The sequence below is a fragment of the Cupressus sempervirens genome, chromosome 8 (genome assembly GCF_028749045.1).
Source record: "Cupressus sempervirens isolate cs-2001-9-10 chromosome 8, ASM2874904v1, whole genome shotgun sequence".
Lineage (NCBI taxonomy): Eukaryota > Viridiplantae > Streptophyta > Pinopsida > Cupressales > Cupressaceae > Cupressus > Cupressus sempervirens.
In genome coordinates this window covers 466,008,404-466,034,189 of record NC_143125.1, presented here as the reverse complement: position 1 = coordinate 466,034,189, position 25,786 = coordinate 466,008,404, and the positions used below count along the sequence as shown (strand labels likewise).

The 25,786-nt window shown below is 36.5% G+C and overlaps 1 protein-coding gene across 2 annotated transcripts in view; it reads right to left on the bottom strand.

Annotated features, from left to right (window-relative positions):
- The window catches only part of LOC149543254 (D-tagatose-1,6-bisphosphate aldolase subunit), a 52,069-nt gene extending 29,643 nt beyond the window's left edge, over positions 1–22,426 (bottom strand). The window contains exon 1 of one of the 2 annotated variants that reach the window (XM_089798102.1): positions 21,787–22,426. In XM_089798102.1, the coding sequence (XP_089654228.1) occupies positions 21,787–22,129 (343 nt within the window). In that variant the 5' untranslated portion in view covers positions 22,130–22,426. The remainder of the gene's footprint in view (positions 1–21,786) is intronic. The other variant, XM_089798101.1, reaches the window with a different exon arrangement.
- Between the last annotated feature and the right edge of the window lie 3,360 nt (positions 22,427–25,786).

Below are 25,786 nucleotides of genomic sequence, written 5' to 3'. Positions count from 1 at the left end.
TATTATATAGCAAATTGTGAATAATGAAATTGATGTTTTTGGCAAGAAAGATTGTTTTGAAGGTTGTAGGATAAATACTCGAGAAGGAGGGGAAGCATTACGAAATGAGGTCATACGGAAATGGGATGATCATATGACCTAGTTATCAGGAATATCAAGTTTGATCAAAAAGTCGCCATGGCAAGATTGTTAAAGCTTGACAACAAAGTTCAAAGTGGAAAGTTACATGAGCTAAAAATAATACAAGATTATAAAATTAAATAAAAAATTCTTACCTTTATTATATAGTAATATCATTTAATATTATATCATTATTTTGATTAAAATCAGAATTAAATATTTGCAAAGTGGCACTATTATATTAGGATCTATAATACAATAATGTCACTTTATATATACTTAATTATAACCTAACCAAAATAATAATATAACATTAAATTATATTAATAAAACTTTTTCACCTTTGTTCCAACGATTCATATTTCCAATCGATGGAATTTCAAATCGCATTAGAGTCTTGTAAAGGCAGAAGATGTAAAGCTGATCAATATCTTTTATATTGCCTTTGTCGTTTTCAAATGCGAGAACAACATTCCCATCTGTTCATGCTTTTCCGCCATGGTCTCAGTGATTTGTCTTTCAGTAACCCGAGTTTGCCATCATTGAAAGTCCTTCTGCCGTGAGATATCCGTTTCAAGATTTCCTTCAAAGATCCATCGACCTTTTCTGCCCAAACATTCATCGCCTGCAACATCATTCTGTATAGCCATGAAACCATAAATCTGAGCATACGTGAAATCATTTTTGCACATTTCTGTGCGACGAAATTCAGCATACATTGAAGAATTCACCAAGCAGGGCGCACAGTAAATTGTAGCCAAGTAAGGGTTGCTAAAATCAATTTTATTTCCTTTACTCACGTTTTTCCATCTTTTTCTGTCTTCTTTTTTGAGTCGGGTTGATACAGAGTGAAGGAGTTGTGTGCACAGATTTGAGTCTTGATATTACACTCGTGCTCATCATATTAGTAAAATACCAACAGAGCTTGTATACATGATTAACAATAAAAGTAGTTGATGCTTATGATAGTATCGATAAAGGAAGTAAAAAGACTTTTGTTCTTATCTTATTTTGTCTGATATTACCACTTCATTCAACAATGTTTTTTTTATTGTAGAACTATACCATTATCAAACCGTGTCATAAATCTAAGAATTGTGTCATGAAATGTTTTGTCTCAATCAACCAAAATCAGTAATAATGATCAACTCTGAATACCAAGGAAATTCTCAGAATGCAGAATCATGATCTTATGAATAAGTATAAGATGTAACAGATTCAAGCACCGAGGAATCATCGATCTAAAGATCTGTTGATGGTGTGAGGTGTAGATGAATCTGACACAAGAAAAACAAGAAAGATATCAATAATTGATAATATTCAAAATAATCTGATTAGCTCATGTAATTTCACTTTGATAATTAATTGTCAAGTTGAGCGGTGGAGATCGGGTTATAAAAACCCACCTCTGAAATCCCTGGCCAAGGCGATAAAAGAGCAAACATGCCACAACAAAATGATCGTGTTGTTGTCCTGATACTTCAGTTATTCAACCGAATAGCTGTTGGGACCTCAACCCACTTGAGTACTCCGATGACTAGATCGATGAACGTCCCAAGCCTGACCTCAGGGTAGGGAGGGCCATTCTATTTATTTAGAACTTGTGGGGATAAGTAAAAAGGTCCGCGGTTGGGAGGTTAAGCCTACGTTAATGCTTCTCCTCTCCCCAAAGTCAGAGCTTGGTCAATTAATTGGAAAAGTCTCTCAAGTAAATTAGTACGTATCTTTGTTTTCTTTTAAGTTTCTTTATTTCTTTTATGCAATAAATATATATAACTATAAGATTCTTTTCCTGTAAATAGATGTATCATAAATTGAATCTTTTTAGTTTGTTAGATGCAACTTTCCTTTTCAACAATTCATATTAGGGCTAAATTTCAACATTCTCAAACATTAGGATAAACTTGAAAATTCAGTAATTAAAATAGATTTAGTTATTTTTTTAAATTAACTTCAATGTTAGTTTAGATTGATCTCAACAGTTTTATTTTAGAGTATTAAATTCAGCGGATTTTGTAGTTGTAGAAAAACCTGATGTTACATGAAGTCATAATGCATTATGTGGTTAGACCTGTGAGCGTATGTGTGCATTAAGGGTTCTACAATTGTCGCAGAAAATATTAATTAATATGTTGATTTAATTGTTTTGGAGATTTTAAGAATTTGATTTAATTTATTTTAACTATCGGCTAATTTATCGTAGTCAAGTTCCAAATATCTGGAATTGATTAATTTAATTAGGGTGAGGGGCCAATTATTCTATTAAGTGATTTAATATTCTAAATTATAAGTCACTTCAATAAAATGCTTATATTATGCAAAAAGTGAGTTTCAACACTCACTTCTCATTTTATGTTTGAGAATTGGAGGATTTTGCTACAAAACTTTCTTGAAGAAAATTATTTTTTTGTTTGTCGTGTTTGATCCAGTCGTCGGATGCTTGCATGGAACAACTGGTTGGACTCGTGTAGATTGCTCCAATTTGTGGAAGCTTTCAACTGATTCGTTGAAGTCTTCATATTTGTTTTCCTTTTTCATGGTTTGTACCAAACATGTGCGGTGGGACATCTCACCATTTTTAAATGGATTTGTTAATTCAAATGAAAGCTTTTGCAATAATTGTGTGCGATAAGAACTAGTATTCCCCAACCATTTTGTTTATTTCCATCACCCGGTTGGATAGAAATGAGCATTTGAGTGTTTTCACGCCAGGGTTTTTGAAGTTTTTATCTAGTTATGTTGCCAGATTTTGCGTGTGCATCCAAAACTTTAATTTCATTTGATCTTTAGTAGTTTTGGTATTTTTTGGAAGTGGGTTTTCAATTTCATTGAATTTCAAGATGTTTTAAACTTTGGGTGTTTTTGGCATCGCCTTGTTTTGTGTGCCATCCAGTATTTGTTTGTTGCCTTGTTGGGATTGACTTAAATTATTGGCTAGTAGACTCTGCTACAAAGAGTAGGATTGTGGAGTCAAAAAGATTAGATGACATTCTGAGGTATTTCATATCTTGATCCAAAAGTGTGCTTTTTATTATAAATGTACATTTTTGGTTCTTGCTGGATTTTGTCAGATTTTGGAGTTTGTGTGTATTTTGGGCATTGTATGCCATCCTCAAGTTCTAACAAGGTGATTGGAGGAATCCATGGAAATCCGTGCTCTTAGCAAAACGGTTGATTGACCTATGTGCTTATGAGCCTCATTATGGTTTTCATTCAGGTGTTTTCTGTGAACAAGTTTAAGCTTGTATCATTAGTTGCATTTCCTGAATCCAAACCTTGCATTGGTTTTATCATGGTTTCAAGTGGAGTTGGTTGTACTCACCCATGAGCATGTATGCATGCATATGGAGGGATCTTGCGAGACCTGAACTCCTGAATTTATATTGGTTGAGTGATTATTCATTTGGGGGTTGGGTTGGGAACTTGCATTGCCTATGGGAAAGCGTATTGTGACAAGCATGCGTATGTAGGGGTAGGCGTGTAGACTGGCTTCTCTCAAGTACCACTACCTAAAAGTGGTCAACAAGCTAACATGAAGAGGTTCTAAGCAAGTGATAACCAAATTAAAAACGTGGAATAATAAAACGTAATGCAAGATAAGAGAACACCTATACGGTTGTTGAGTGTCCCGAGGGACCCAATGCGAGGGTGTAGTGTCTATATAGTAACTAGTCTTGTGCGCAAGTTGGTTCAAGGGCAAATTGTATGTACGATCACCAATCTACAACGAAAGTTGGCGTGAGGACACAGTATGAAGTCTTCCAAGGGAGCATACCAGTTTATAGCTTGGGCTAGTACGAGCCAAGTGATTACACTCCACTAGAGTCCCTACATAGTTATCCTATAGTATATCTAGCTAGTGACTTGATGTATTGCATTGCATTCATGATCATTGAGTTCTTGTGGCATGCACTGTTTTGATTAAGTAAAAACAGGTTTTAAAGGACCAGAGACCTTTAACAAAGTATCAAGTAGTCATAACAGTATAACATAAGAAGTCTAAAACGAAACACAAAAAGTCTAACAATATAGTTCACAAACTAAAAGGTCTCATAGAGATCAGATACAAACAAAAAATCAGGAGGTTAACCATAAATGAAGCTGAAAAAAACAGCAAAAGGATAGCAAAAAAATAGCACCCAAGCAGTTACGTAGTCTTCAGCAAGTCAGCAGCTTGATTCACTAGAATGTGCATGTTCTCCGCAGTAGCCTTCATATCCTCCATCCTATTGGCATCCCCAACCTTCTTGGAATGAGCCCTTGTGCACTTACGCGGTCCCTGGTTCTTATTCATAGTAGGCATGCATTGTTTGGTGGGCACATAAGCTTTGGATGCCTTTGTCTTTTGTGATTGTGGTAGGGTCATTATCTCCATGAGCACGACACAATGGGCCTACGGATTCCACGTGATAGGGAAACGTTGCTACCTATACCAATTCTAGGCTTCGAAGAATAGAGACAGCTACCTTCCAAATGCAGGATCTCGTTGACTTATCCCTCCTCATGTCCTCTTGATTTCACTTTGTACTTGCATTCTTGGTGCAAATTGCTCTTATTGTACTAAGTTATTCTTGTATCTAATTCGTTAGATGTTTTAATAAATTATATGATTTGAGGTACGATCGAGAGCTTATCTCGTTGATCCGTGTGTATCCAATATGGAGGTTTCCTTACGTTTTTTGTTTTCACGTTGATTTGGGTGTTTTATCGCACCCCTTTGATGTATCTTATTGCACGATGAAATTTGGTTTGCATTTCATTGCATGCAACAAGGACATCCCATCGCATGCAATTTGAGCATTGTATTGCACAATGAGATGTACAATGCACTTCATTGCACCATTTACTAGTGAAATATCTTGCTAGTTTCAAGCATCGTATCGAGCGATGAAGTATGGTATCGCACCCCTTCTAGTGTTCCATTGCACGATACTATAGGAGGATTATTGCACCTTGGACAATGAGCATTTCTGACCTTGTTTGGAGTTTGCGTTTTTTTTATATCCATTCGGAAATTACATCTTCCCAATTTGGAACAGATTGAATATCAGACACTTCAAGCTGGTCAGCAAGGTTGTTGCGTAATTTTTATGTTTTAGATAGAAATGAACTTGCATGTTTAATCCAGTGTAACGTGACTCGCGACGAGTCACGCAAGTCACGCGAGTCAACGAGTTGCGCTGACCCCGCCGAGTCACAATGACCCGTGGCTCGTGAGCGGCGAGTCACGTGGCGTGACTCGCGAGTCGGAGTGACTCGCCTGACCCGGCAGAGCTTGACCCAGCCGCGGCAGGCAAAAAATCCGACTATTAAAATATAATTTTTTGCAACTTTTTTTATCTTTCTCACACTTATAACCCTAAAAGGGCTCCCATAACACTCTATAGTGAAAAGAGAGAGAGAGAGAGAGAGAGAGAGAGAGAGAGAGAGAGAGAGAGAGAGAGGAGAAATAGAGTTTTCTTGTTTTGCAACCAGCTGAAAGGAAGAGGAGAAAAGCTTGCATTTGTGACATTGGAGCTTGCATTTAGATCATCAAGGAGTTTATAGAAGCTCTTCTCAACACTTCCTAGAGCATTTGAAAGAGGTAAGAGTTGATTGTTTAGATTTTGATGATTTTTTTCTCTATGCTTATGGGTTTTTTGCATGAGTTTTTTTTGTTTGTTTATGAGTTTTTTTTTTACTTTAGATCTTCATAAAATACAATGTTGAAATGGTAATATTTGGTCTAAAATGTCTTATTGCAGCACCCTTTACATTTTTCCTTACTCATTATGGCTTCTGGAGGTAAAAAAACCCAAGCTCTCTAAAGGCAATAAAAAAGATGAGTGTTGGAAGTTCACCATAGACTTTTCGAGTAGAAAGAGAACTCAAACAAAATGCCTATTTTGCAAAACCATTAATAGTGGGGGGATAAATAGATTAAAATACCATATTGTTGGCATACGTGGTCATGATACTGAGCCTTGTGGAACTGCAACTGTTGAGGCTCAATGTTTTTGTTATGTAGCCTTGAAAAAATATGAACAAGAAAAAGAATTAAAAAGAAAACAATTAGAAGAGTTAGCTCAGATTGGTTCTAGTTCCCTTCCACACTCATCTGCAAATGTTTCTGAGTCAATAGGCTGTTTTGGAGAAGGTTCTTCCGATCCCCCCTATCGTCCTAGCGCTTCTGTTGCTCGTTCTTCTTCTACATCTATTCCTTGCACTTCTAGTGGTGATACAGCTACTGCCCCTTCTAGTAGTACTGGCTTTGCCTTTCGTCCTAGAGTCAGAAAATCTAGTAGGTTGGACAATTTTTTTGTACCGCGTACCACTCTTAGTGCACAACCCTCACTTGAGAGCATGGGCTGGAATAGGGAGATACATGAAGCTAGAGTAAGAGCAATTTGCAAGTTTTGGTTTTTCTGCAACATTCCATTTATAGTAGCCAGGTACTTCAACTTCATTTATATTTGATTGTTTTACATTTTAAGTTTTAAAATTTATATTCAATTTTATTCTTTTAACTTGATGTTGAAAATTTGAAATATGCTAATTAAAATATTTTTATAAATGTAACAGGACTCCTTATTGGCAGGGGATGATTGATGTAGTTTTCATCTGTGGTGCGAGGTTCAAAGCCCCCACTGAAGATGAGTTGAGTGGCCCCCTCTTACTAGATATGGTTGAGGAGATGAAACTTGAGTTGGAGGACCATAAAAAGATTTGGAGCCAAAAGGGGTGTACCATTATGATGGATGGATGGACAGATAGGAGGAATAGAACCCTCCTAAATTTTTTTATTTCAAGCGGAGGTAATTCATCATGCTCTACTTCTTGAAGTCTAAAATTTAATGTATACTATTATTGAATAACGAAAATTTTGTTTTATTGACTATTGATTGTTGAATGATAATTATTTCGTTTAATTTTCACTTTCAGGATTGACCATGTTTTTGAGGTGCATAGATGCTTCCTCACGTGTGAAAAATGCAAAATTCTTATGTGAGACTATTGAGGAGGTCATAAGGGAGGTGGGGGAAGAGAATGTTGTCCAAGTGGTGACTGATAATGCAGCTAATTATGTTGCTATAGGTAAAATTTTAACTTCTAACTTTTTAAGTTCTACTTCTAAAAAATTTGTTTTAGGTTTTCATTAAATTTTGAAAATTAAAAGTCTTTTAATACATCAAAAAGTTTCATTGTTTACTAACTAATTTAAAATTGCTACAGGAAAACTTTTGATGAAGAGACACCCAAAAATCTTTTGGACTCCATGTGCGGCCCATTGCATCGACCTCACGTTAGAGGATATTGGCAAGCTTGTATGGGTGAAATCATGTGTTACCAAGGCCAAAAATCTTTGCAAGTTCATCTACAATCATGCCTTGGTACTCAGCACTATGAGGCAATACACGAAGGGAAAGGAGTTGGCTCGTCCTAGTATCACAAGATTTGCCTCTAACTTTATCACACTAAAATCCTTGCTGACTTCAAGGTTAGAGTTGAGGTGCATGTTTGTTTGTCTAGAATGGAGTTCCTCCTCCTTTGCCACCAGCCCTGAAAGGATAGATGCAACAAAATGCATTTATGATGATGAAGGTTTTTGGGAGCCATGTTCGATGAGGTTGGGGATGAGGATGACGATGACGATGACGATGACAATGATGATGAGGACTCCGACTAGGAGCCATAGCTGTAGACTTATAGTCTTGTTTTAACTTTTTGTTTAACTTAATATATGATCAAAATTTGGAACATTTGAATTTGATGATGACTATTGAATCTTGATGTGTTGGATTTCATAATACATAATACATATACATTTTGATGGTTTGCATGGATTTATCATTTTATATATGATTCTATGTTTTACACTTACTTTTATAAATTATAATATTTCCTTCGAGCTTCAGCCACTGTTTAAACTTTAAAGTTAAACTTTAAACTTTAATTACTAGTAATATAGTATTTAGCAATTTACCTTTGTAGTATTGTACTTATGTAATTGATGTTTGACTTTTAAGTTTTAACTTTAAGTATGTGCATTTCTGCATTATGATCAAATTATCTTCTATTTAATGATGTTATTGTGTCTTTACGCTTTATTCAATAATGGGTGCATGGAATGTTCTTTAAATCCTAAAAAATCTCAAAATTTCGAGGTTTTTTCACTTTGCCGAGTCACCGCCGAGCCGGGTCACGAGTCAAGTTACCCTTGCCAAGTCCGAGCCGAGTCCGAGTCTCATTACTTTGGTTTAATCATTAGGAATTTGTATTTGGGCATTAAAATGAATATCATATCTAATGCTAATATGGATAATAGTATGAACCTTGCATGATGAATCACCTAGATGGAAAGTGTATGTGTTTTGTGAATAATGGAACACATGGGAATCTTTGGTTAGTTGGTTAAGTCTTCTACTTGGATTCATTATGATTGATGTATGCATGTATCTATGCTTTTATTAACAAAAAAAATGTTGGTGTATGTTTTATCCTTGTTTCCAAGGATTTTTGGGCAAGGCATTACATTTGACATCAGAGCCCATGTTCAAACATTGGGATCTCTGTATATATGCAGTCTACATAGTGGACGTTGTGGTTGTGTTAGTGTGAGTGTTTTGCTTTGTGAGCTCGTAGCATCTTGTTACCTGGGTACCAAAGTGTGACAAACTTATTCATCCAGTGGGATTGACCTATGTGACATGAGGAGAAGGAAGTGATCTCCTAGCTTATGCACCTCTCAAGGAAATATACTCTTGTTGAGAACCTTGCCAAAGTATCATAGACCATATGGCTGGTGTGTCACTCTTGGATTGTGAGTATCTGGGTGACCCTTGTGTGGCCCATGTGCGTGGACCGCTTGGCAACTTGGATTACATTGTCTTTTGGTATAGCATGATAGCTAATGTGTTTGTGTCAACCCTTTAAGTGTGGTTGGAACTAATATGCCTAAGTGTGGCTTGATTGCTCTTGTGACCCCTTTGTTGGAGTAAGTGACTGGTGTCCTTGTTTGGCCTTGGGTGTCTATTGTGTTGCTCCTTGTTGAGTGTGGTGCACTATATTCTTATGTTTTCTCCCGATTAAAAGTAAAAGAAATGGATTATGCTTGGTATATATCAACATCTCATCTTAGTATTAAAATGTTTCCTTTTGTAGGGCAATGATTATGTAATATTGTAATTGTCAAATAAATACAAAATTGAACAATGAGGAATAGAATTAATTGTTGCAATAAATCATTTGGGTTAATGACTTATGTCCCCAAATTCCGTGCTTCTTAACCTTTTTGGAAAATATATGTGATTGTGAGATATTAGTTAGAAATGATTGTTCAATGGCATCATGTAAGCTTGGAATTATGCACCTTGTAATCTTGCACGGTATGAATTATTGCATTGCATGGAAAAGAATAAAGAAAACTGCAATTAGGAAATAGTACTTTTGCATTCTCGAAGATAATATAGTTATGCATATGTTTGAGATCATTCCTTGATGTGCATGAACATGTTCTCTAATGCTGCTAGGATGATATATTCCTCACCATTGAGAGGCAATTACTCCCTCTTGTGCGACTGTCCTCGATTACCAAGTGCAATGTAGTTTGATTGACGCCTTATCTTATTTGCCTAGTGGATCTTTCCACATGTTGTGTGGGTTGGCATTGTTTTGGTATTCTCCTTGATTGGTCTAGTCACCAAATTCTCCCGAACTTTCTCTTTGTGACAATTGTCACCTTGATTTATTGTTGAATGCATGTATTTTTGGGGATATACTGTTGGAATTGGCAATTCCCCCACTTGGGCATTTTCCTTTGTTCCGTGGTGACTATTCCAATTGATTTATTTTGCTGCTCAGATGGTGTTGTGACTCTATCATGTTCAATTCAGACCTTTGATAGTATGTGTGAGGGAGAACATTGCAGAAAACATATTGTGGTGTGTTTGCTAGTAGATGTAAATGTGTTAATGAGAATGTCTTTTGCTTAATGTTGAGAAAACATTTACATCGTACATAAAAGAAAAAGAAATCTGATAATAAGATATGTACTCGTTAAATGGTAGTTGATTCAAAATGCATTGTTCTGTACATCCCTTGTTGGGGTGTTCATAAGTGTTTGTACCTATGTATAAGTTAATTTAATAAAAATTATATCGTTTAGTAATGTGTAAATAGTTTTCATTCCATGTCGTACAACTTCAGTACAATAAAGATAATATTCTTGGTATTAGCTACACAATTGTTGGGAAAGTGGTCATCCTCTTATGAAACATAGTGCCAAGCTTCTCTTGGAACAACAAATTGTCCAAATTGACTTGGACTCACAAAGTGCCTCAATCTTGAAAAGCCATACCAGCTTGCAAGGTGATAGGGGAAGGCATGATCATTGATCCAACAACATCATCAGGTTGTAGAACTAGCCAAAAGCATAGTGCACTCCTTGTTAGCATCCTTCAGGAGTTGTTGGATATCTAGAGAAGCATCAAAAGGACTCTTATAGGAATCAGCCATCTCACTCTTGCTATAGCACCCACTCAAGTAGTCATATACAGAAATGGGTTGTTATTCTTCTTTTTAATAACATGCACAGTGTTGGAGCTCAGAGTTATGAGTTCCCAAATCCTTAAAGCCAAGCTATTTCTAAGTGCAAAGCGTTAAGCATTCATTTGAGGTGGTGACATGATGTATTTGATGTTACAACCCTATTGTGAGTCCACACTCGGGACAAAGGGAGCTGAGACATTAAAGCCACGATATTATGGACTGTTTTAGAATCTCCAAGAGAATTGGAGAGGTGACTTATGGGTTGGATCTACCAGCAGAGCAAGGTGTACAATATATTTCATGTGTCTCACCTCAAGAAGGCATTGGGACACAAAGTGGTACCTTCTATAGTTTTACCTCACCTTGATGAAGAGGGGAGATTAATTCTCATCACTGAGGCTATCATTAACACTAGAAAGCACTAACTAAGGAGGAGAGTTATTATAGAGTATCTGGTGAAGTGGAAGGACTTGCAGGTAGAGGATGCTATGTGGAAGAGCGAGCAGACATTACAACATCCTGAGTTAGGAGTACTTGAGGGAAAGCACTCTCAAGGAGAGCAGACTATAATGTCCCCTTCCTGAGCACTTTCTATTTTTAGAAAGATTGGCCTATCAATAGAGTTCCTGTAGGCTAACACAATGGATAGGGAACCTATCCAGACACTGGTGGACCTTGAAGGGGGTCACTTGTGGCATTCTAGGGACTCAGTACAAACTTCCTATATTTTAGGACGTATTGCTATTTTTAGACATCATCAATGGACCACAGGTTCACCATCCAATATTAGTTTCAGTGGGCAGGAAACGATTATGAATAAATACTTAAATATTAAAGCTCAAAAAGTTATCTTTAACGTTTTATTTAGATAGATAAGATAAGATAAGTTCCTTTATTGTAAATTGACTTTACATAATAAAGAGACTTTATGAATAAATTATGAAGTAACTTTATAATTAAATATTAAAATGACTTTATAGGGTCACTTAAATGATTCCCCTAGGTGGACACCTCTGAGGTTAACAAAATAATAGTACTATGAAATTTACTGATTGAAATTGCTAAATACCCTACAAGTGGCTTTGGCTTTTCAGAAAAACTCATTTTGGAGAGTTTGGATAAAAAGCTGAAGCAAAGGGTTGAACCAGCTGCATGTGGACACGAAATCCTTCATAGGAATGAGCACCTGTGGGAGTGAAAAACCTCTATAAGGTGCTCTCAAGGTGATCTCATTTCAAGGATAGCTGGAAAGCTTGATTGAGTCAACCAGTGGAAGGAAGTGACACAGTTTTTTAAAAGCAGATTTGAACGTATTGAATGATTGCAGATGCAAGGGGTTTGGAGGCATAGATTGCAGGCAGTATCATTCAGTAAGCCAACTGTACCATTACTAGTGCAGGCCACACCCCTTCAGAGAGTTTAGCATGAGTTTCTTGGGCAATTCAGGGAGCTAATTGTAAAGAGGGTATACAGAGTTATTTCAGCGATCACATTTCCTCCATCGTTTCTATATCTTGCCAAGCTAGGATTGTGAACTGGGTATGTTCAATTATAAGAGTTAATGCAATTAAAAAAAAATTGTTGAACTTGCTATTTAATATTTTTAGTTGTTTTTCCTCCTTTGTTTCCTACATTTTTTTCAATAATTGCAATACACAAAAAAACAGAAAAACTACAAAAAACACCTAAAACTCAGAAAATTACATAATCAAAACAAGGTGGGATATTTCAATATCCCAAGAAGTCCAATGATAATCCGTTGTATATTCAACACTTCTAAAACAAGACTATTCATTCTTTGTTATATCTTTCACCTCTTGAGGCACGTTTCATTTCATGCCAGAAAACCCACTTGAAATCTGCTTTGGACAATCAGTTGAAGGGCTAGAAAAGGGTCACCCCATTCTTTCCAAGAGCCAAGATCTTGTTGAACCCAGAGTTTGGCTACAATTTGAATAGGATAAATATGTCATGGATTACTTCAGGATGGATATGAAGCAAATTAATTTTCCTAACAATATGGAGGAGATTTTGAACAAAAAAAATAATGCACAAAAAAGTGTTTTAAATGATGATGATGAGCTTATCTGGTAGGCACATGCAAAATTAGGGGAAATCTATGGGATACTTGAATATATGACTTCACTAAACTTGAAGGTCGGTGTTAATTTGTTGTTTTCTCTATGTTGGGGCATGGCATGCCTTCTAAAAGTTGCCTTTTCTTGGCTCACCTTACACAATAGAATTCTCACAAGGGATCAATTTGTGAAGCTGGGACTAGTGAACCTATATAAATGTGTAATGTGCAACAATGAAGAGAAATCAACCAATCGCCTTCTGAATCATTGCCCTTTGCATGTCAATGTTGACCATGGTTGTGTGCTTGCTTCAATTGGGCAAGGGCCCTTCCAAAGATCCTCCTGTGGTTATTCCAATGTTAGCCGAAGCTCCATTCTAAGGCTTCTACCCATGTATCAGGATTGCTGCCCACTCCCTGCCCTTTTGGCATATACCTCCAGAAAAGAATATGTGAGTTTTTGGGAGCAAGACAGCAATTGTTGGTGAGGTTATTGAAAAGTTGGAGATTCCCATCTTTGAAGCTGTTATGATAAAGGTTATGCATGAAGTAAATTAGAACCAAATTTTCTTGAAATAGGATCAATTTTTATAGCTACTTGGAAACATCTTAAGCCCCACCCCTTCCCATGCCCACAGGGTAGTGAGTGATAAAACAAAGGAAAATGATTAAGCATGAGTTAAGTGAGTTCATCCTCAAGATGATTCTTCCAAGCCTAACTATGGCAAAGCTTCTAAAAGAAACCAAGATTGTCTGGTGCAAGATGTGTGGTCGATGATTTGCAAATTTCTTTAAACAAGGCTGCTTTCTTGAAAATACTTTGGAATATGAATAATGAAGCAAAGGATCAAACTCTGGTTCATGGACTATCTCTAGCCAAGGAATGTGGTATCACCCATCTACTCATTGAGGAACACTTAATTATTATAATAGCTGTAGTAAGGAACAAAGGGGCAAAATTTAATGTTCTTTGCTAGACGTGGGCCTGTTATAACCAGAATTGACCCCCATTTAATATACTTATAGCCTAAGCTGATTAAATAAGATACAATGATTCAAGTCTATAATATTCCTTAGTTCAAAGTAAGAAAAACTACTCATTTATCAAACATATTAGGTAACTTTTTTCTATTTATAGTCCTTTAATGTTTGTGCTGACCTTATTGCTACCTCAGTTTGAGAAGGAAGATGATGTGAATGTAGCCAAAGGACTTAGAGACCAAACACAATAGGCTCCCTCAAAGTAATGGATCCAAGCCCCTTTCCTATCTTAGGACCTATAATGTCCCCATTTTTTAGCATGCTCCTGCAGTTGGCTCGGTCAATTCACCATCACAACCCTCATGAGCTGATAGTGGGATTTGAGGGTCTCAGTTGTGGGGTTATAGGCTTTCCAACAGCCTATGGTGTGTTTTGGCTCCATTTGAGGGTCTTACTATTTATAGTAAGTTAACTGTTGGTTCCAATGAGCTCAGTTGAGTTAGAGGAGTTGAGTGATGCTCTCAGTTTTTATTTAGGGTTTCTCATTTGAGATCCAAGAATCTTGGGAGGGGTGTCTATTTATTGTAACTCACCCCGTCAGGTTCATTCATCGTCTCTCTTCATCAAGATCACTCTGGTGTTGTCAGAGCTTGATTCTGATGTTTCTTCAGTTGTTTTTGCAAGACGGGTGAATTATTATTATCCATCTAAATATGTCATGCTTGCTATTTTTGTTGGTATATATCATAACTTGTTGGAACCGGGATGAAAAGTTTTAAATCCTGGGAACAAGAAACAGTGGCCTTGTGTGTCAAAATATTATGTTATGGTAGAAAAGGGAATTTTTGGAGCCAAAAGCAATTAATGAATTATATTATAGTGGCATTTTATTATATTTTAATGTTGTGTAGAGGAAGCTTTTTAAGTGAAGTTCATCTGGGAAACTTGTGCCATTTGGAGATTATAAATATGAGGCCATTTGATGGGAAAGGCATCCAATTGTCTATTTGATTTTGTTTCATCTCTTGTGAGGTTTTCTGAGTTTGGAGATTTCAATCCTCTTGAGTTATAAGGGTTTGATCACACAGTCTGTAATTGATTTCCTCATACTGTGCTTACTGTGGCTTGAGGAGAGAATCTGCTAGTGTTATCTTCCATTACCACTGCTGAGGTAAAATGGTTTGGGTTTCTTGCAATCTGATTTTGTAGCTGATCGCTCTAGATTTGCAAATTGAGGACATTAAATTCTGATATAATTGTTTGAGCTGGGCACTATTACTGATCATTTCTGGGCGTGATCTGCTGTGCAAAATCTGGGCAAATTCTGGTCTGTTATTTATGCCTGCTGAAACTGCATTGAGTGCTTGACAATAAGGTTTTTAGGCGCAGTTTCCTTTGCACACCTGGGCCAGCTGCATACTGAATTTTTGGACACCATTATTGGCAAGTCCACTCACTGCTGCAGCTATCAATACTTAGTCGGGTATATGTAATCTGGGTGCTTACATTGCATATATATATTTCAGCATGGGCATTTGGGAGCTCTTGTGAAGTCACAATGAAAGATTTGGGCATCAGCATTATTTACAGCAGCATAATAGTCAGGTTTTCTATTTATAATTAATATGTAACAATGTTTTGTTGATGCTGTATGTATTCCAATTGCTAATTCTTGAAGTCTCATTTCAGTTTATTATATTAGTTGGAATATGATGAGAGAAGTCTCTTAATCTGTCATGGTTATAGGCATTAATGTTATAAGCTTACATTCTAAAAATACAAAGAAAATTACAAGTTAATATAGGTAAGATCAATTCAATTAAGAGCTAGTTAGAATTTTATAGTAGGATCAAAAGTTTGTTGGCAAAGTGTTTGACAAAATGACAAAACATCAGATTGTGAAAGTCGAACCAGCTAGGGTTATTACAGGACCCTGCCCTCAAGGTTTAATTTTTTTAATTTTGCTGAACCCTACCCTAATCATCCTTATCGTGCCTTTTCATAATCTAATTCTACTTCCTTTCATGATTATTAACTAATGAATTGTTTATCATTAACAATGTATGGGTGTTGTCTTTCTAAAATAGAAATATATTTCCTTTGACCACTTGCTTGGATTCTTTGACCATTAGTGGCATGCCTGTAACGATATCATTAGTGGTACTTGCCTATTGCCAGATATAATATTAGAACCCTGTCGCTATGATTATTGCCTAGACATGCCTTTGTAGCTGATCGGTGTCTGATTAAGGTAATCCTTTCTAACCAAATTGTTAAGTCTCCGATTATGCATCGATAATAAATATGGATGTGGACGAACCCAGCAAATGGATGTTATACAATCACTCCAGTTTATGCTGGCTGGTTGTTCATATGTGAATACCAATTGTAGCCTTCTGGTATAAACACGGCAAACCCTTTTAGCTTTTATCACCACGATAAGCAATAGCAATCGCCATTTTAATCTTATTGATGACTCCTCATACAACAGCATCAATACCTTTTATGCTCCCTTATTATACTTCCCAATAATGGATTTGATGATTGTTTTATCAGTAGATACACGTACTCAACCCCTGCCAATACTAGGTGATTTGAAGTTAACAGTACTCAAGGATATTGGCCAGCAACATATGAAGTACCACTGTTCATAATTTACTGGTAAGACAGGGTCTGAATTCATGGTCACAATATAAAGGACAAATCTCATTACTGTAATTGATACTCTTTGTAATCATATTTCATTATGAATAATTATTACTAATTTATTTATTTTAACTTTATTATTATTTATTATTACTTATGGTTATTTCTTACAACAGAATTGAAAACTAAATGGTTATGAGTCGTACTAAAATTGCTCCCTATGTTTGAATGCAGCCATTGCTATAGAGAAGCCGATGGCATGGCAGACTTCCTCAACAACAAAGCCATTGATAACAAGGAACAGCTAGTCATTGTAGATGATATCAATCAATGGGATGGTCTATGCTATGATAGGCACCCTATCCTGTTTGCACAAGATACTACAGAAAATATAAGAGACCACGGGCACTAGTAAGAGTTGGTTAATTGGCTTTGGTACTAACAGTTGTCCCTTAGATATTTAATTTCTGATGACTGGCTTCATGAACTAGTTAATAGACACCTCCAGTAAAAAAAGAGAACATAAAGATTGTGTTCTTCCTCTTATAAAATCAGTTGTAGATATAAGTCTGTAATTAGCCACTGGTGTTTTGCGTCCCCATTGTCAAAACACTGGCACATGTTCTATTAATCATAATATGGTTTCTGAGGTGAGAGATTGGAAGTGGATTTTTGCACACAAAAAATGAACACGAGAATCTAACTGGGGCCACAAATTTGGAAGAAATATGAATTGATTGCTTTGACCTCATGCGTCTTTGGGAGGTCTTTTGGATCAGTTTTCCTTCAGTAAGCACCATTAGGATGGCTGTGAGACAAGAATTTCCACAAAAAAGGCTTAAAGATGTGATGGTGTCTATTCTCCTCTCCAACCTTATGGATATTGTCTTGTACGCAGATCTAATTAAGGTGGTTGTTCACATTTATATTTGAGTTATCTACCCTCTGCCATTGCTGAATACAACCCTCACCCTATAACAGTGGCTGCAGGTGGCATTTTCTCACTAGAAGTTGCTGCTTTTGCTATTATCACAGACATACTTAGGCAGCAATGGAGAACTCGTGGCAAACTCTCTGGGTGGCTTTTGAACCAAACTCAACAACTGGGAGAATTTTGAACCATGCTCAACAATAGTTACAGCATCATTTCTAAAGCTCAATGTGACAGGGTGAAGGCTACTGTCAATCAATCTCTTCTTGCTTAGAAACGCTGATGTTCATGGTGCAGCCGACTCTCAAGATGATAATTCTCATGAGAGCTCTAGCAGAAACTTTGACTGTGTTGGTGTTTTTATTGTGTTTCCGGAATGTAAATTTTTTACCAAGTTTGCATCACCAGCAGAAAAGGCTGTTTTATGTATTTTTGCTCATATGATCAAAGGAAGTGTACCCCTACATCCACATTCACGTATCAAGCAGAAAAAAAGAACAAGAGTAAGACTATATATGCAATAGAAAACCCAATATAGAAAAATCCCAGCTTCTAAAGAGATTGTACCTCCTGCAATTACCAAGAATGAAAGCTAACAAGCTGGCAAAGCTATTGAGATTTATAAATTCACATCTTTTCCTTGCTATAATGCAAAACTCCTAATTCAGTTTCACCTTCCTTCCAAGGATTCTTCATATCCTGAAACATGTTACAAAGCCAATGCAAAAGACTTCAAAACCTGAAATGCCTCGACACTCAGGAAGTCAATCAACCAAACTTCAATCCACATCCACCTAACAAGAAGGAAGTGTACGGTGTACCCCTACATCCACATTCATGTATCAAGAAAGGGAAAAAAAAAACAAGAGTAACACTATATACGCAATAGAAAACCCAATGTAGAAAGATCCCAGCTTCTAATGAGATTGTACCTCCTACAATTACCAAGAATGAAAGCTAACAAGCTGGCAAAGCTATTGAGATTTATAAATTCACATTCTTCTCCTTGCTATAATGCAAAACTCCTAATTCAGTTTCACCTTCCTTCCAAGGCTTCTTCTTATCCTGAAACATGTTACAAAGCCAATGAAAACGACTTCAAAACCTGAAATGCCTCAACAGTCAGGAAGTCAATCAACCAATCTTCAATCCAAAAAGTTAATATGTTTTAGTAGAATAGTTAAGACATTTACAAAACTGTTACTCTTGGAGGAGGGTTCAGGCCATCTTGAATCTATTTCTTTTATTTTTTCCGTCACAGAGATGGACTCAATCTGGACCTTATTCTTCATGTACACATGAAACATGTTTGATTCAGTCGAAATTTGTCACTGATGTACAAGCGATAAGTCTGGTAAAGATTACAGAGTCAAGATTCCAAGTAAAACATTGAAAAACTTTTGAGAAGGTCTATATTGGCTAAAGTTGCATCAGGTTTAAATTTGAAAATGCAATTCCAAAAGACCCTCAAACAGAGGTCCACAGTTTCAACTGGTTTTGGCATGTAAGGAATGAATTCACTGTCTTTGTGGTAACACAAACCATGTTTCTAATTTTTTTGATCCACCAAACCATTTCTGATTAAGAATGAAGAATTGGGCTTGAGCGGCTATGTAACATAAAAGATAACTTGCATAATTGACAATAACATTTTTAGGAATAATCCTACTCTATCTATTACTAACCCAATTTCATGCTAATCAACAAATTACCAATGTACTTATATGTTTCTTAAATTTCAGACGACCTTTAAGGTAAATAGAGATCTTCTACAAAGCTTAATGTAGCTGTGTATCCAAAGGGCAGCTCCAAACCTACGTGTGATATCAGCACCTCTGTTAATTCCCTGTTTAATTAAGGCACACAGTCTTTCATATGTTGTCACACCACCATCCCTTCTAGTAGACAAGTTCACAGATGCAAATCTCCTCAAAAAATCAACTTTGTCCCCTTAGCTTCAGGAGAGGATTCAAACTGTGATGACTCAACGTCTATGAACAACCATTACTTCAAGTATAACTCATCCAGAAACATCAGAACATAATCCATCACATGTTGTCAAGCAGCCTTTCATCTTCCATAATAGCTCCTTTGCCTTCTACATCACCAATTGCATGTACATACAGGGGTCGAGTTAGATAGAAGACAAGCAGTCATTGTTCTCCTTAGAGAATGTCATGCACAAGATGTTCAAATAAATTATTTTGTGGAACAGTTCTCTACGCATCTTTTAGATTTAAGAATGGATGTTTGTTATGTTTCTTATTTTTCATTCGTACTTCATTTCCACATAGCAAGTATAACATCAAGACAACACTTACAGCAACTCAGCTTCAAAGAAACACTCCAATACTAGCAATTTCATACTAGTCCCTGCCTTTGGTGAAATAGTTAATTTTGCAATTACCTCAGTCTTTGCTATAACTAACTCAACTGCATGTTAACTTTTTTACTGGCCAATTCATCGTTTTAATTCTTACCTTCAATCAACATAAACAGCTGAATTGGATTATTTTACAAACTTCATCTGGCATAGCAAGATCCTTCACCAATCCTCAAAACTTGAAGTAATTTTCTAATCACTCAGGAGGTGGCATTTCTTATGGTAGTTGTCTTTGCATAAATAACTTTCATCTTGTTTTCTCAGTCATTTTTTGTTTATTATAGTACCTGTTCTATCTACAATTTTATCTTTCGCATATGGCCACCAAAATGAAGAATTGTGTTTCAGTAGCTATGTTTTTTAATGAGATCTTCAAAATACAGTTCAGCATTAGTGAGACTTTCATATGTACATACAAAAACGTTGATACTTAGGGACATAATGTCATCAATAATTCTGCGACTTCTCAGATCTAATTCATTGTTGAGAAGATATTACTCAAATTTCATGTTCATCTTCTCTGATCAACATGGATTCAAATGATATGAACTGCAAGTCTCAGTGCACACCAGTTTCATTAGAACAAAGTCTGCTCCAGGTGATGGTGATTGCTTGCTGAATTGGAATTTTTTCAAAGAGTACAATTGTTATTGATTTCTGGAAGCCTGCATAAAGCTTAAAGTAATAACTTTTTGTTTATAATAAAATGTTCAGCTAATAGAATGTGTAGATCTGATCCAACCAGTCTACTGTTTTTATGATGATCTAAAGTAATTAAGTTCATGGTTCATAAAAAGAAAACCATATCAAACACAACATTTTTTTTTCTTTTTGATATAGCATGAGGCCAATGGCAAAAACAATAATGCACTTTCTTCCTTACAAATTAATGGAATGCAATAAACTGCCATATAGATTTTCTCCATCCTCTTGTTCAAGTTTTTTCACCATTCCCTTCATGCCATATATTTTCTCCATTCCCTTCATTCCATATTTGTTTTCCTGAATCTGCATTATTTGCTTATCACAAAGGGTGACACGGTTTGAATTATTTTGTTTTAACGCCAAACACTGTGGAGCTATATTTATATTTTTTATTGATCAGATGTCAGAGTCAAATGTGATCTATAAACATGTGCTAAGTTGGGTTCTGCAACCATCGAAAAGACAGTAATGTGTAATCGTGGGCTTCAAAATTATCATTTGGAGACTGCAAATGCTTATAATGTTTGAAGGTGGAGGGACAACAAATATGCTGTCTAAAGACAAGTAATATAGTGTCACCTGGAAATATGAATTCTACCTGTGTAATCGTATAAACTCTTCTACATTATTAGTCTACAAACTAGCTACAAGTGAAAACATTCCACTCTACATTGAAATGTTTTATAACCTGGCACAAACACGTAGCTTGGGAACAGTCGGATATTATGTCGCAACACTATTGTTCAGAAGGCATTTCTATTTAACTCTGCATTGTAACCCCAATACTCTAAGAAAGCACTGTCCCAAGATAGTTGCAAATTTTAAGAGAGGCCTGTTTTTAAAAGCTTAGAAATATTGGTGAGCTATTTTAGACAAAAAAAATGCCAAGTTCGGAGATACCTATAATTTTGTCGGAGTTAAGGTGGATTTACATTTCAACACAGGGCAGTAATATTGCCTAGACTGATGAAGAGAAATCACATTCTTAGGGCTAAAAGGCACCAATTCCCATGTGGCTGTTCGGTGCCTAGGAGTGTTTGATTAGTGATTGTTGTTCGTGCTGCCTTCAAAAATTTAACTCTATAATAAACTCTGATAACAGGGTGCTCCAAGAAAAGCCGCAAAAGTAAGACGATGTAGAAAAAATTCCAACTTATTAAAAAGGAGGAAACAATATCGATAGAAAACATCACAATTTCTATTCTACGAGCTGATCGATCCCCTAGCTCCCAAATATCACGTATGCTTTAACATTATGTTAAATACTCATACCGTTGTAGAAAACAGGCGAAACCGACACAAAATGGAGGCCCAAAAATGAACTGCTTTCTTAAAGCTTTCTTCAAGGAACAAGGCATATTTGTAATAAATTGCGGTAAATAAAAGAAAAAAGAATCGTTAAATGGATTCAATTACCTTCAGGATTGCTGTTGTCATTAAAAGAGGAAGCCTCCCAGGGATACATTCCAAATTCATTCTCCTCTTCGTCTCTCCTCCCAACATACACACGCACAAAACGTCTATACGTTGTTAAACTGTTGCTTGAAAAGACGGCATCCCTTGAACGCGCACGATTTAAGAAATTACAGCATACAGTGGCGGATTGAAATTTGGAGGAGTAGCAACGGGAAGTCGACAAATTTCGCAAGCTCTTCTTGGAATTTACGTTCACACCCACAAGAGTAGATTGGAGTGAAATGCGTGAGGAAGAAACTGTGACTGAAATTGAACAGGAAGAAGAAGCAATGGCTGCTGCCATTTCCAAGAATTGTATAATTTTCGGATTTCAAGGTGGGGGCTTGTTATGTTAATTGTTCAATGGAAACCAAAAATATATAAATTTAATAATAATTGTGGACTGAAGCAGCCAACAAGGATCTTCACGAGCTGTTGCTATAGTTTCATTCTCTCATCTCCCTTTTGTCGTGTCTTTTTGAAGAGTCGCAATGGAATTTCTATTTAGCTGGCAAGCTGGACGACAAATTGCACGCGCTCCCGTGGTTACAGATTGAATTTAAACAAAAGTAATCTGTCATACCAAATAAACAAAGTTCCTCTCGGGGTACGAATAAGGATGTCCTGATTCAAAGTTGTGGCATTTTACTTTTGAATGCGTCGTACATTACGACATTTGTCAACAATATGCAGGAGGGTTGTATAGTGTAGCTCTTGAGTGAAACTCATTAATTCATGTTTTACAACAGGGATTTGTATTTCATGAGAATAAATGGAATATTTAATATTCATTAGATCTAGGTGATGTTTATAAAGGTGAGGCATCAAGACTTTCAAAGAAATCATTCATCTTAGTACTAAGTACTACACTTGAGCGCACTTAACTTCGGAGTTTCTTCCATGGTTAAACTCACTCTTCTTGCAACTTAATTTGCAAAACCTTCACCAAGTGTTGTGTCTTATGAACCATTCATTAGAAAGCCCCTTAAACTCATTGATTGCTAAGTAGGAGATATTTTCCACAGCAAGTCAAATTGTGATATTGCTATCACGATTTAATTGTGTCAAACTCATTGACCCATGTTTCCATCTCTCATGAGAATAAATGGAACACTTAGCACTCATTAGATCTAGGTGATGCTTACAAAAGTAAAGCATCGAGACTTCCCGAGAGGTCACCCATCCTAGTACTACTCTAGCTTGAACACACTTAACTATGGATTTTCCTTCATGGTTAAACCCACTCTGCTTGCAATCTCATTTGCAAAACCTTCATAAAGTGTTGTGCCTTATGAACCAGTCATTAGAAAGCCCCTTAAGCTCATTAGTTGATAAGCGGAAGATATTTCCCACAAAAAGTCAAATTGTGATATTGCTATCAGGATTTAACTATGTAGTTTTTGAGTCAAACTCATTGACCCATGTTTTCATCTTTCATAAAAATAAATGGAACACTTAGCACCATTGGATCTAGTTGATTCTCACATAGGTGAAGCAGTGACTTATATCAATTATTTGACAAAGCAAGAATGCACAAAATTATTGGTTTTCTTAATAAAAATTAATAACAGAAGGATCAACGTTGAAAAATGACTTGAGTTTATGATGTACGGTCTCCAAATTGTTTACTCTTGTGAACGTCTGTAAATACATTTATTCACTCATTACACTTAGATGCAATGAGTGTTCAGTGTTCCATTCATTCTCATTAGAGATGGGTTGTGTGAACCGCTACTCATGAAACATGGGTCAATAATCTCTTGCTCTTCATCCTGATGATGGATCACGTAGTGTGATTCGAAACGTTGATGGCAAAAATCTTCACACAATCGAATCCAGAAACATATCAGTACAATAGAATGGATTGTGGAAATTTGTTCTCTTTAAATGGGTCAATAAGTTTGACTCAAAATATTACCTAGGTGAATCCTTGATTTGATTAATGGGATAATTATGGCTCAAAGGAGAATGCAAGCCATTGTGCTTTTTGCGAACATATGGAGTACCTGAGACAGTTTCAAGCCCCTACCAACCACAGTGGTTGGATAGAGATGTCTTCTACATCAGAACAGAAGCAAGAACCTAAACACCACTCTATTGGGAGCTTTGAGAAGCACACCAAGAGCATCGGTAAGAAACTAATGTCCAAAATGGGATATAGTGGCAAAGGCCTAGGTATCCATGAACAAGGCATTACCCATCCCAGTGAGGCAAACTAGAGGCTTTAAAAGCAAGGATTGGGATATGGGGGAACCAACAAGAACTTTGAGGCCTTGTTGAAGGCAAATTCTCTGGACAATGTTGAGGGTGTTGAAGCTGAGTCTTCTCTAAAGAAGAAGGTCAAGATGCATAAAAGGATCGAAAACTTATGCAACCATTGTCAGATAAGTGGTCATTGGATAGAGAAGTGTTGGAAGCTACACCCAAAACTCCGACGTTCTCCTAAGTTCATTGCAAAATCTAGTCAACCCAAAGCAGACAAGGCAGGAGTCGAGATGGTACTTGGCATCACCATGCAAGAGACCAAGGCACAAACAATGCCAATAGTTCCCACCACTCCTTAGGCAGTCCTAGTGGAAGCGCAATAGAGTAGTGAGAAACCCAAGAAAGGAGGTTCCTTTGAATAACTTCGTAAGAGTTGGGAACAATTTTCAGCTAACTAGCAATCTCAACTTTGTGTGTGTTACCTTTTTTAGAGTAGGGTGATTGTTGATAGTAAGCGAGTGTGTTTATGAATATATGACTCTAAATAAATTTGTATGTAATGAAGTTGTATAATCCTAGGGTTGAGATGTTTGTACAGCTATTAAAAGCCATATCTCTTATAATCCAGAAAGGAGAATACTTTGAACTTCTTATTGCAGACTTTGTTTGGTGTAAGGCTCTCTAGAAGAAGCACCTATTATAGCTAATGTGATTCACAATTGCAGAGAACAGCTAGCTAATGCCTTAAAGTTCTTCACTTTATGACTCGGTTAAAAATGGTCAATTGATGACCGATGTTCCTACAGGTCTTTGTCATGACCTTGGTGCATATGCACATATTTGGAGCTTTCTGGTGATGCCTTTACTTAGCCATTCTGAAGTACAAAGGTGAAGGAATGTTTCAAGTTGAGGCTTTGTTACCATCGCTCGTACAGTATGCAAGAAAGGAGCATCAAAAGTGACTAGGTTGGAATGCAAATGTGAACTACCATCGTAAGAACCACTGAGTGACAGGTTTATCATACTCAATTTTTCTTCTTTCTTTACGGTTTTTCAAGTTCCATTTGAACTGCATTCCTCTTCTTTAGAAGTCCTAGTGTGACCAAAGTATAAGTCTCCTTGCAGAAAAATATGCTTCATGATATTGTCAAAATGTAAGACCCTAAGAAGGCAGAATAGCTAGTATCAAGGAAAAGGTGAATTCGACCAAGACCAGAGTCTGAATCAATTGTCAAAAGTAAGAATTGTAGTGAAGCCTCAAAGGTGGCAACAGAGTTAAGATTTGTCACAAGGGAGATAAAGGTTCTATTGTATACGCTTTTTGAGGACCAAAAGCCTTTTCAGTGGGGAGGTTTGATCCAGGTGGATCTACCACTAAAAATTAAAGTGTTCCAACGTCTCTTAGAAGTAATGTCAAATTAGAGAACTCATCAAATTGAACCTGATGGAACTTGAACAGGCTCGAAAGGAGTTCATTTTCTCAAGTTATAGCTAGTCAAAGTTTCGGTCAAACCTCATATAGAGGCCATCATAAAGGTGAAAATTTGACCATCTCAAAAGTGGCCAACAGTGGATTTCAAATTAAAGAGCTTTCTGACAGCGTTCATTTCATCAAAAACAAAGATGGGATGTAGAAGTTATGGCAATTCAAAGTTCAAGTGAAAAGCATTATTTTGATGATGTCATCATGCTGACATGACAGAAAATGACTTGGCTTATCCACCAATCAGTGCTTAACATGTGGCATGATGAAGAT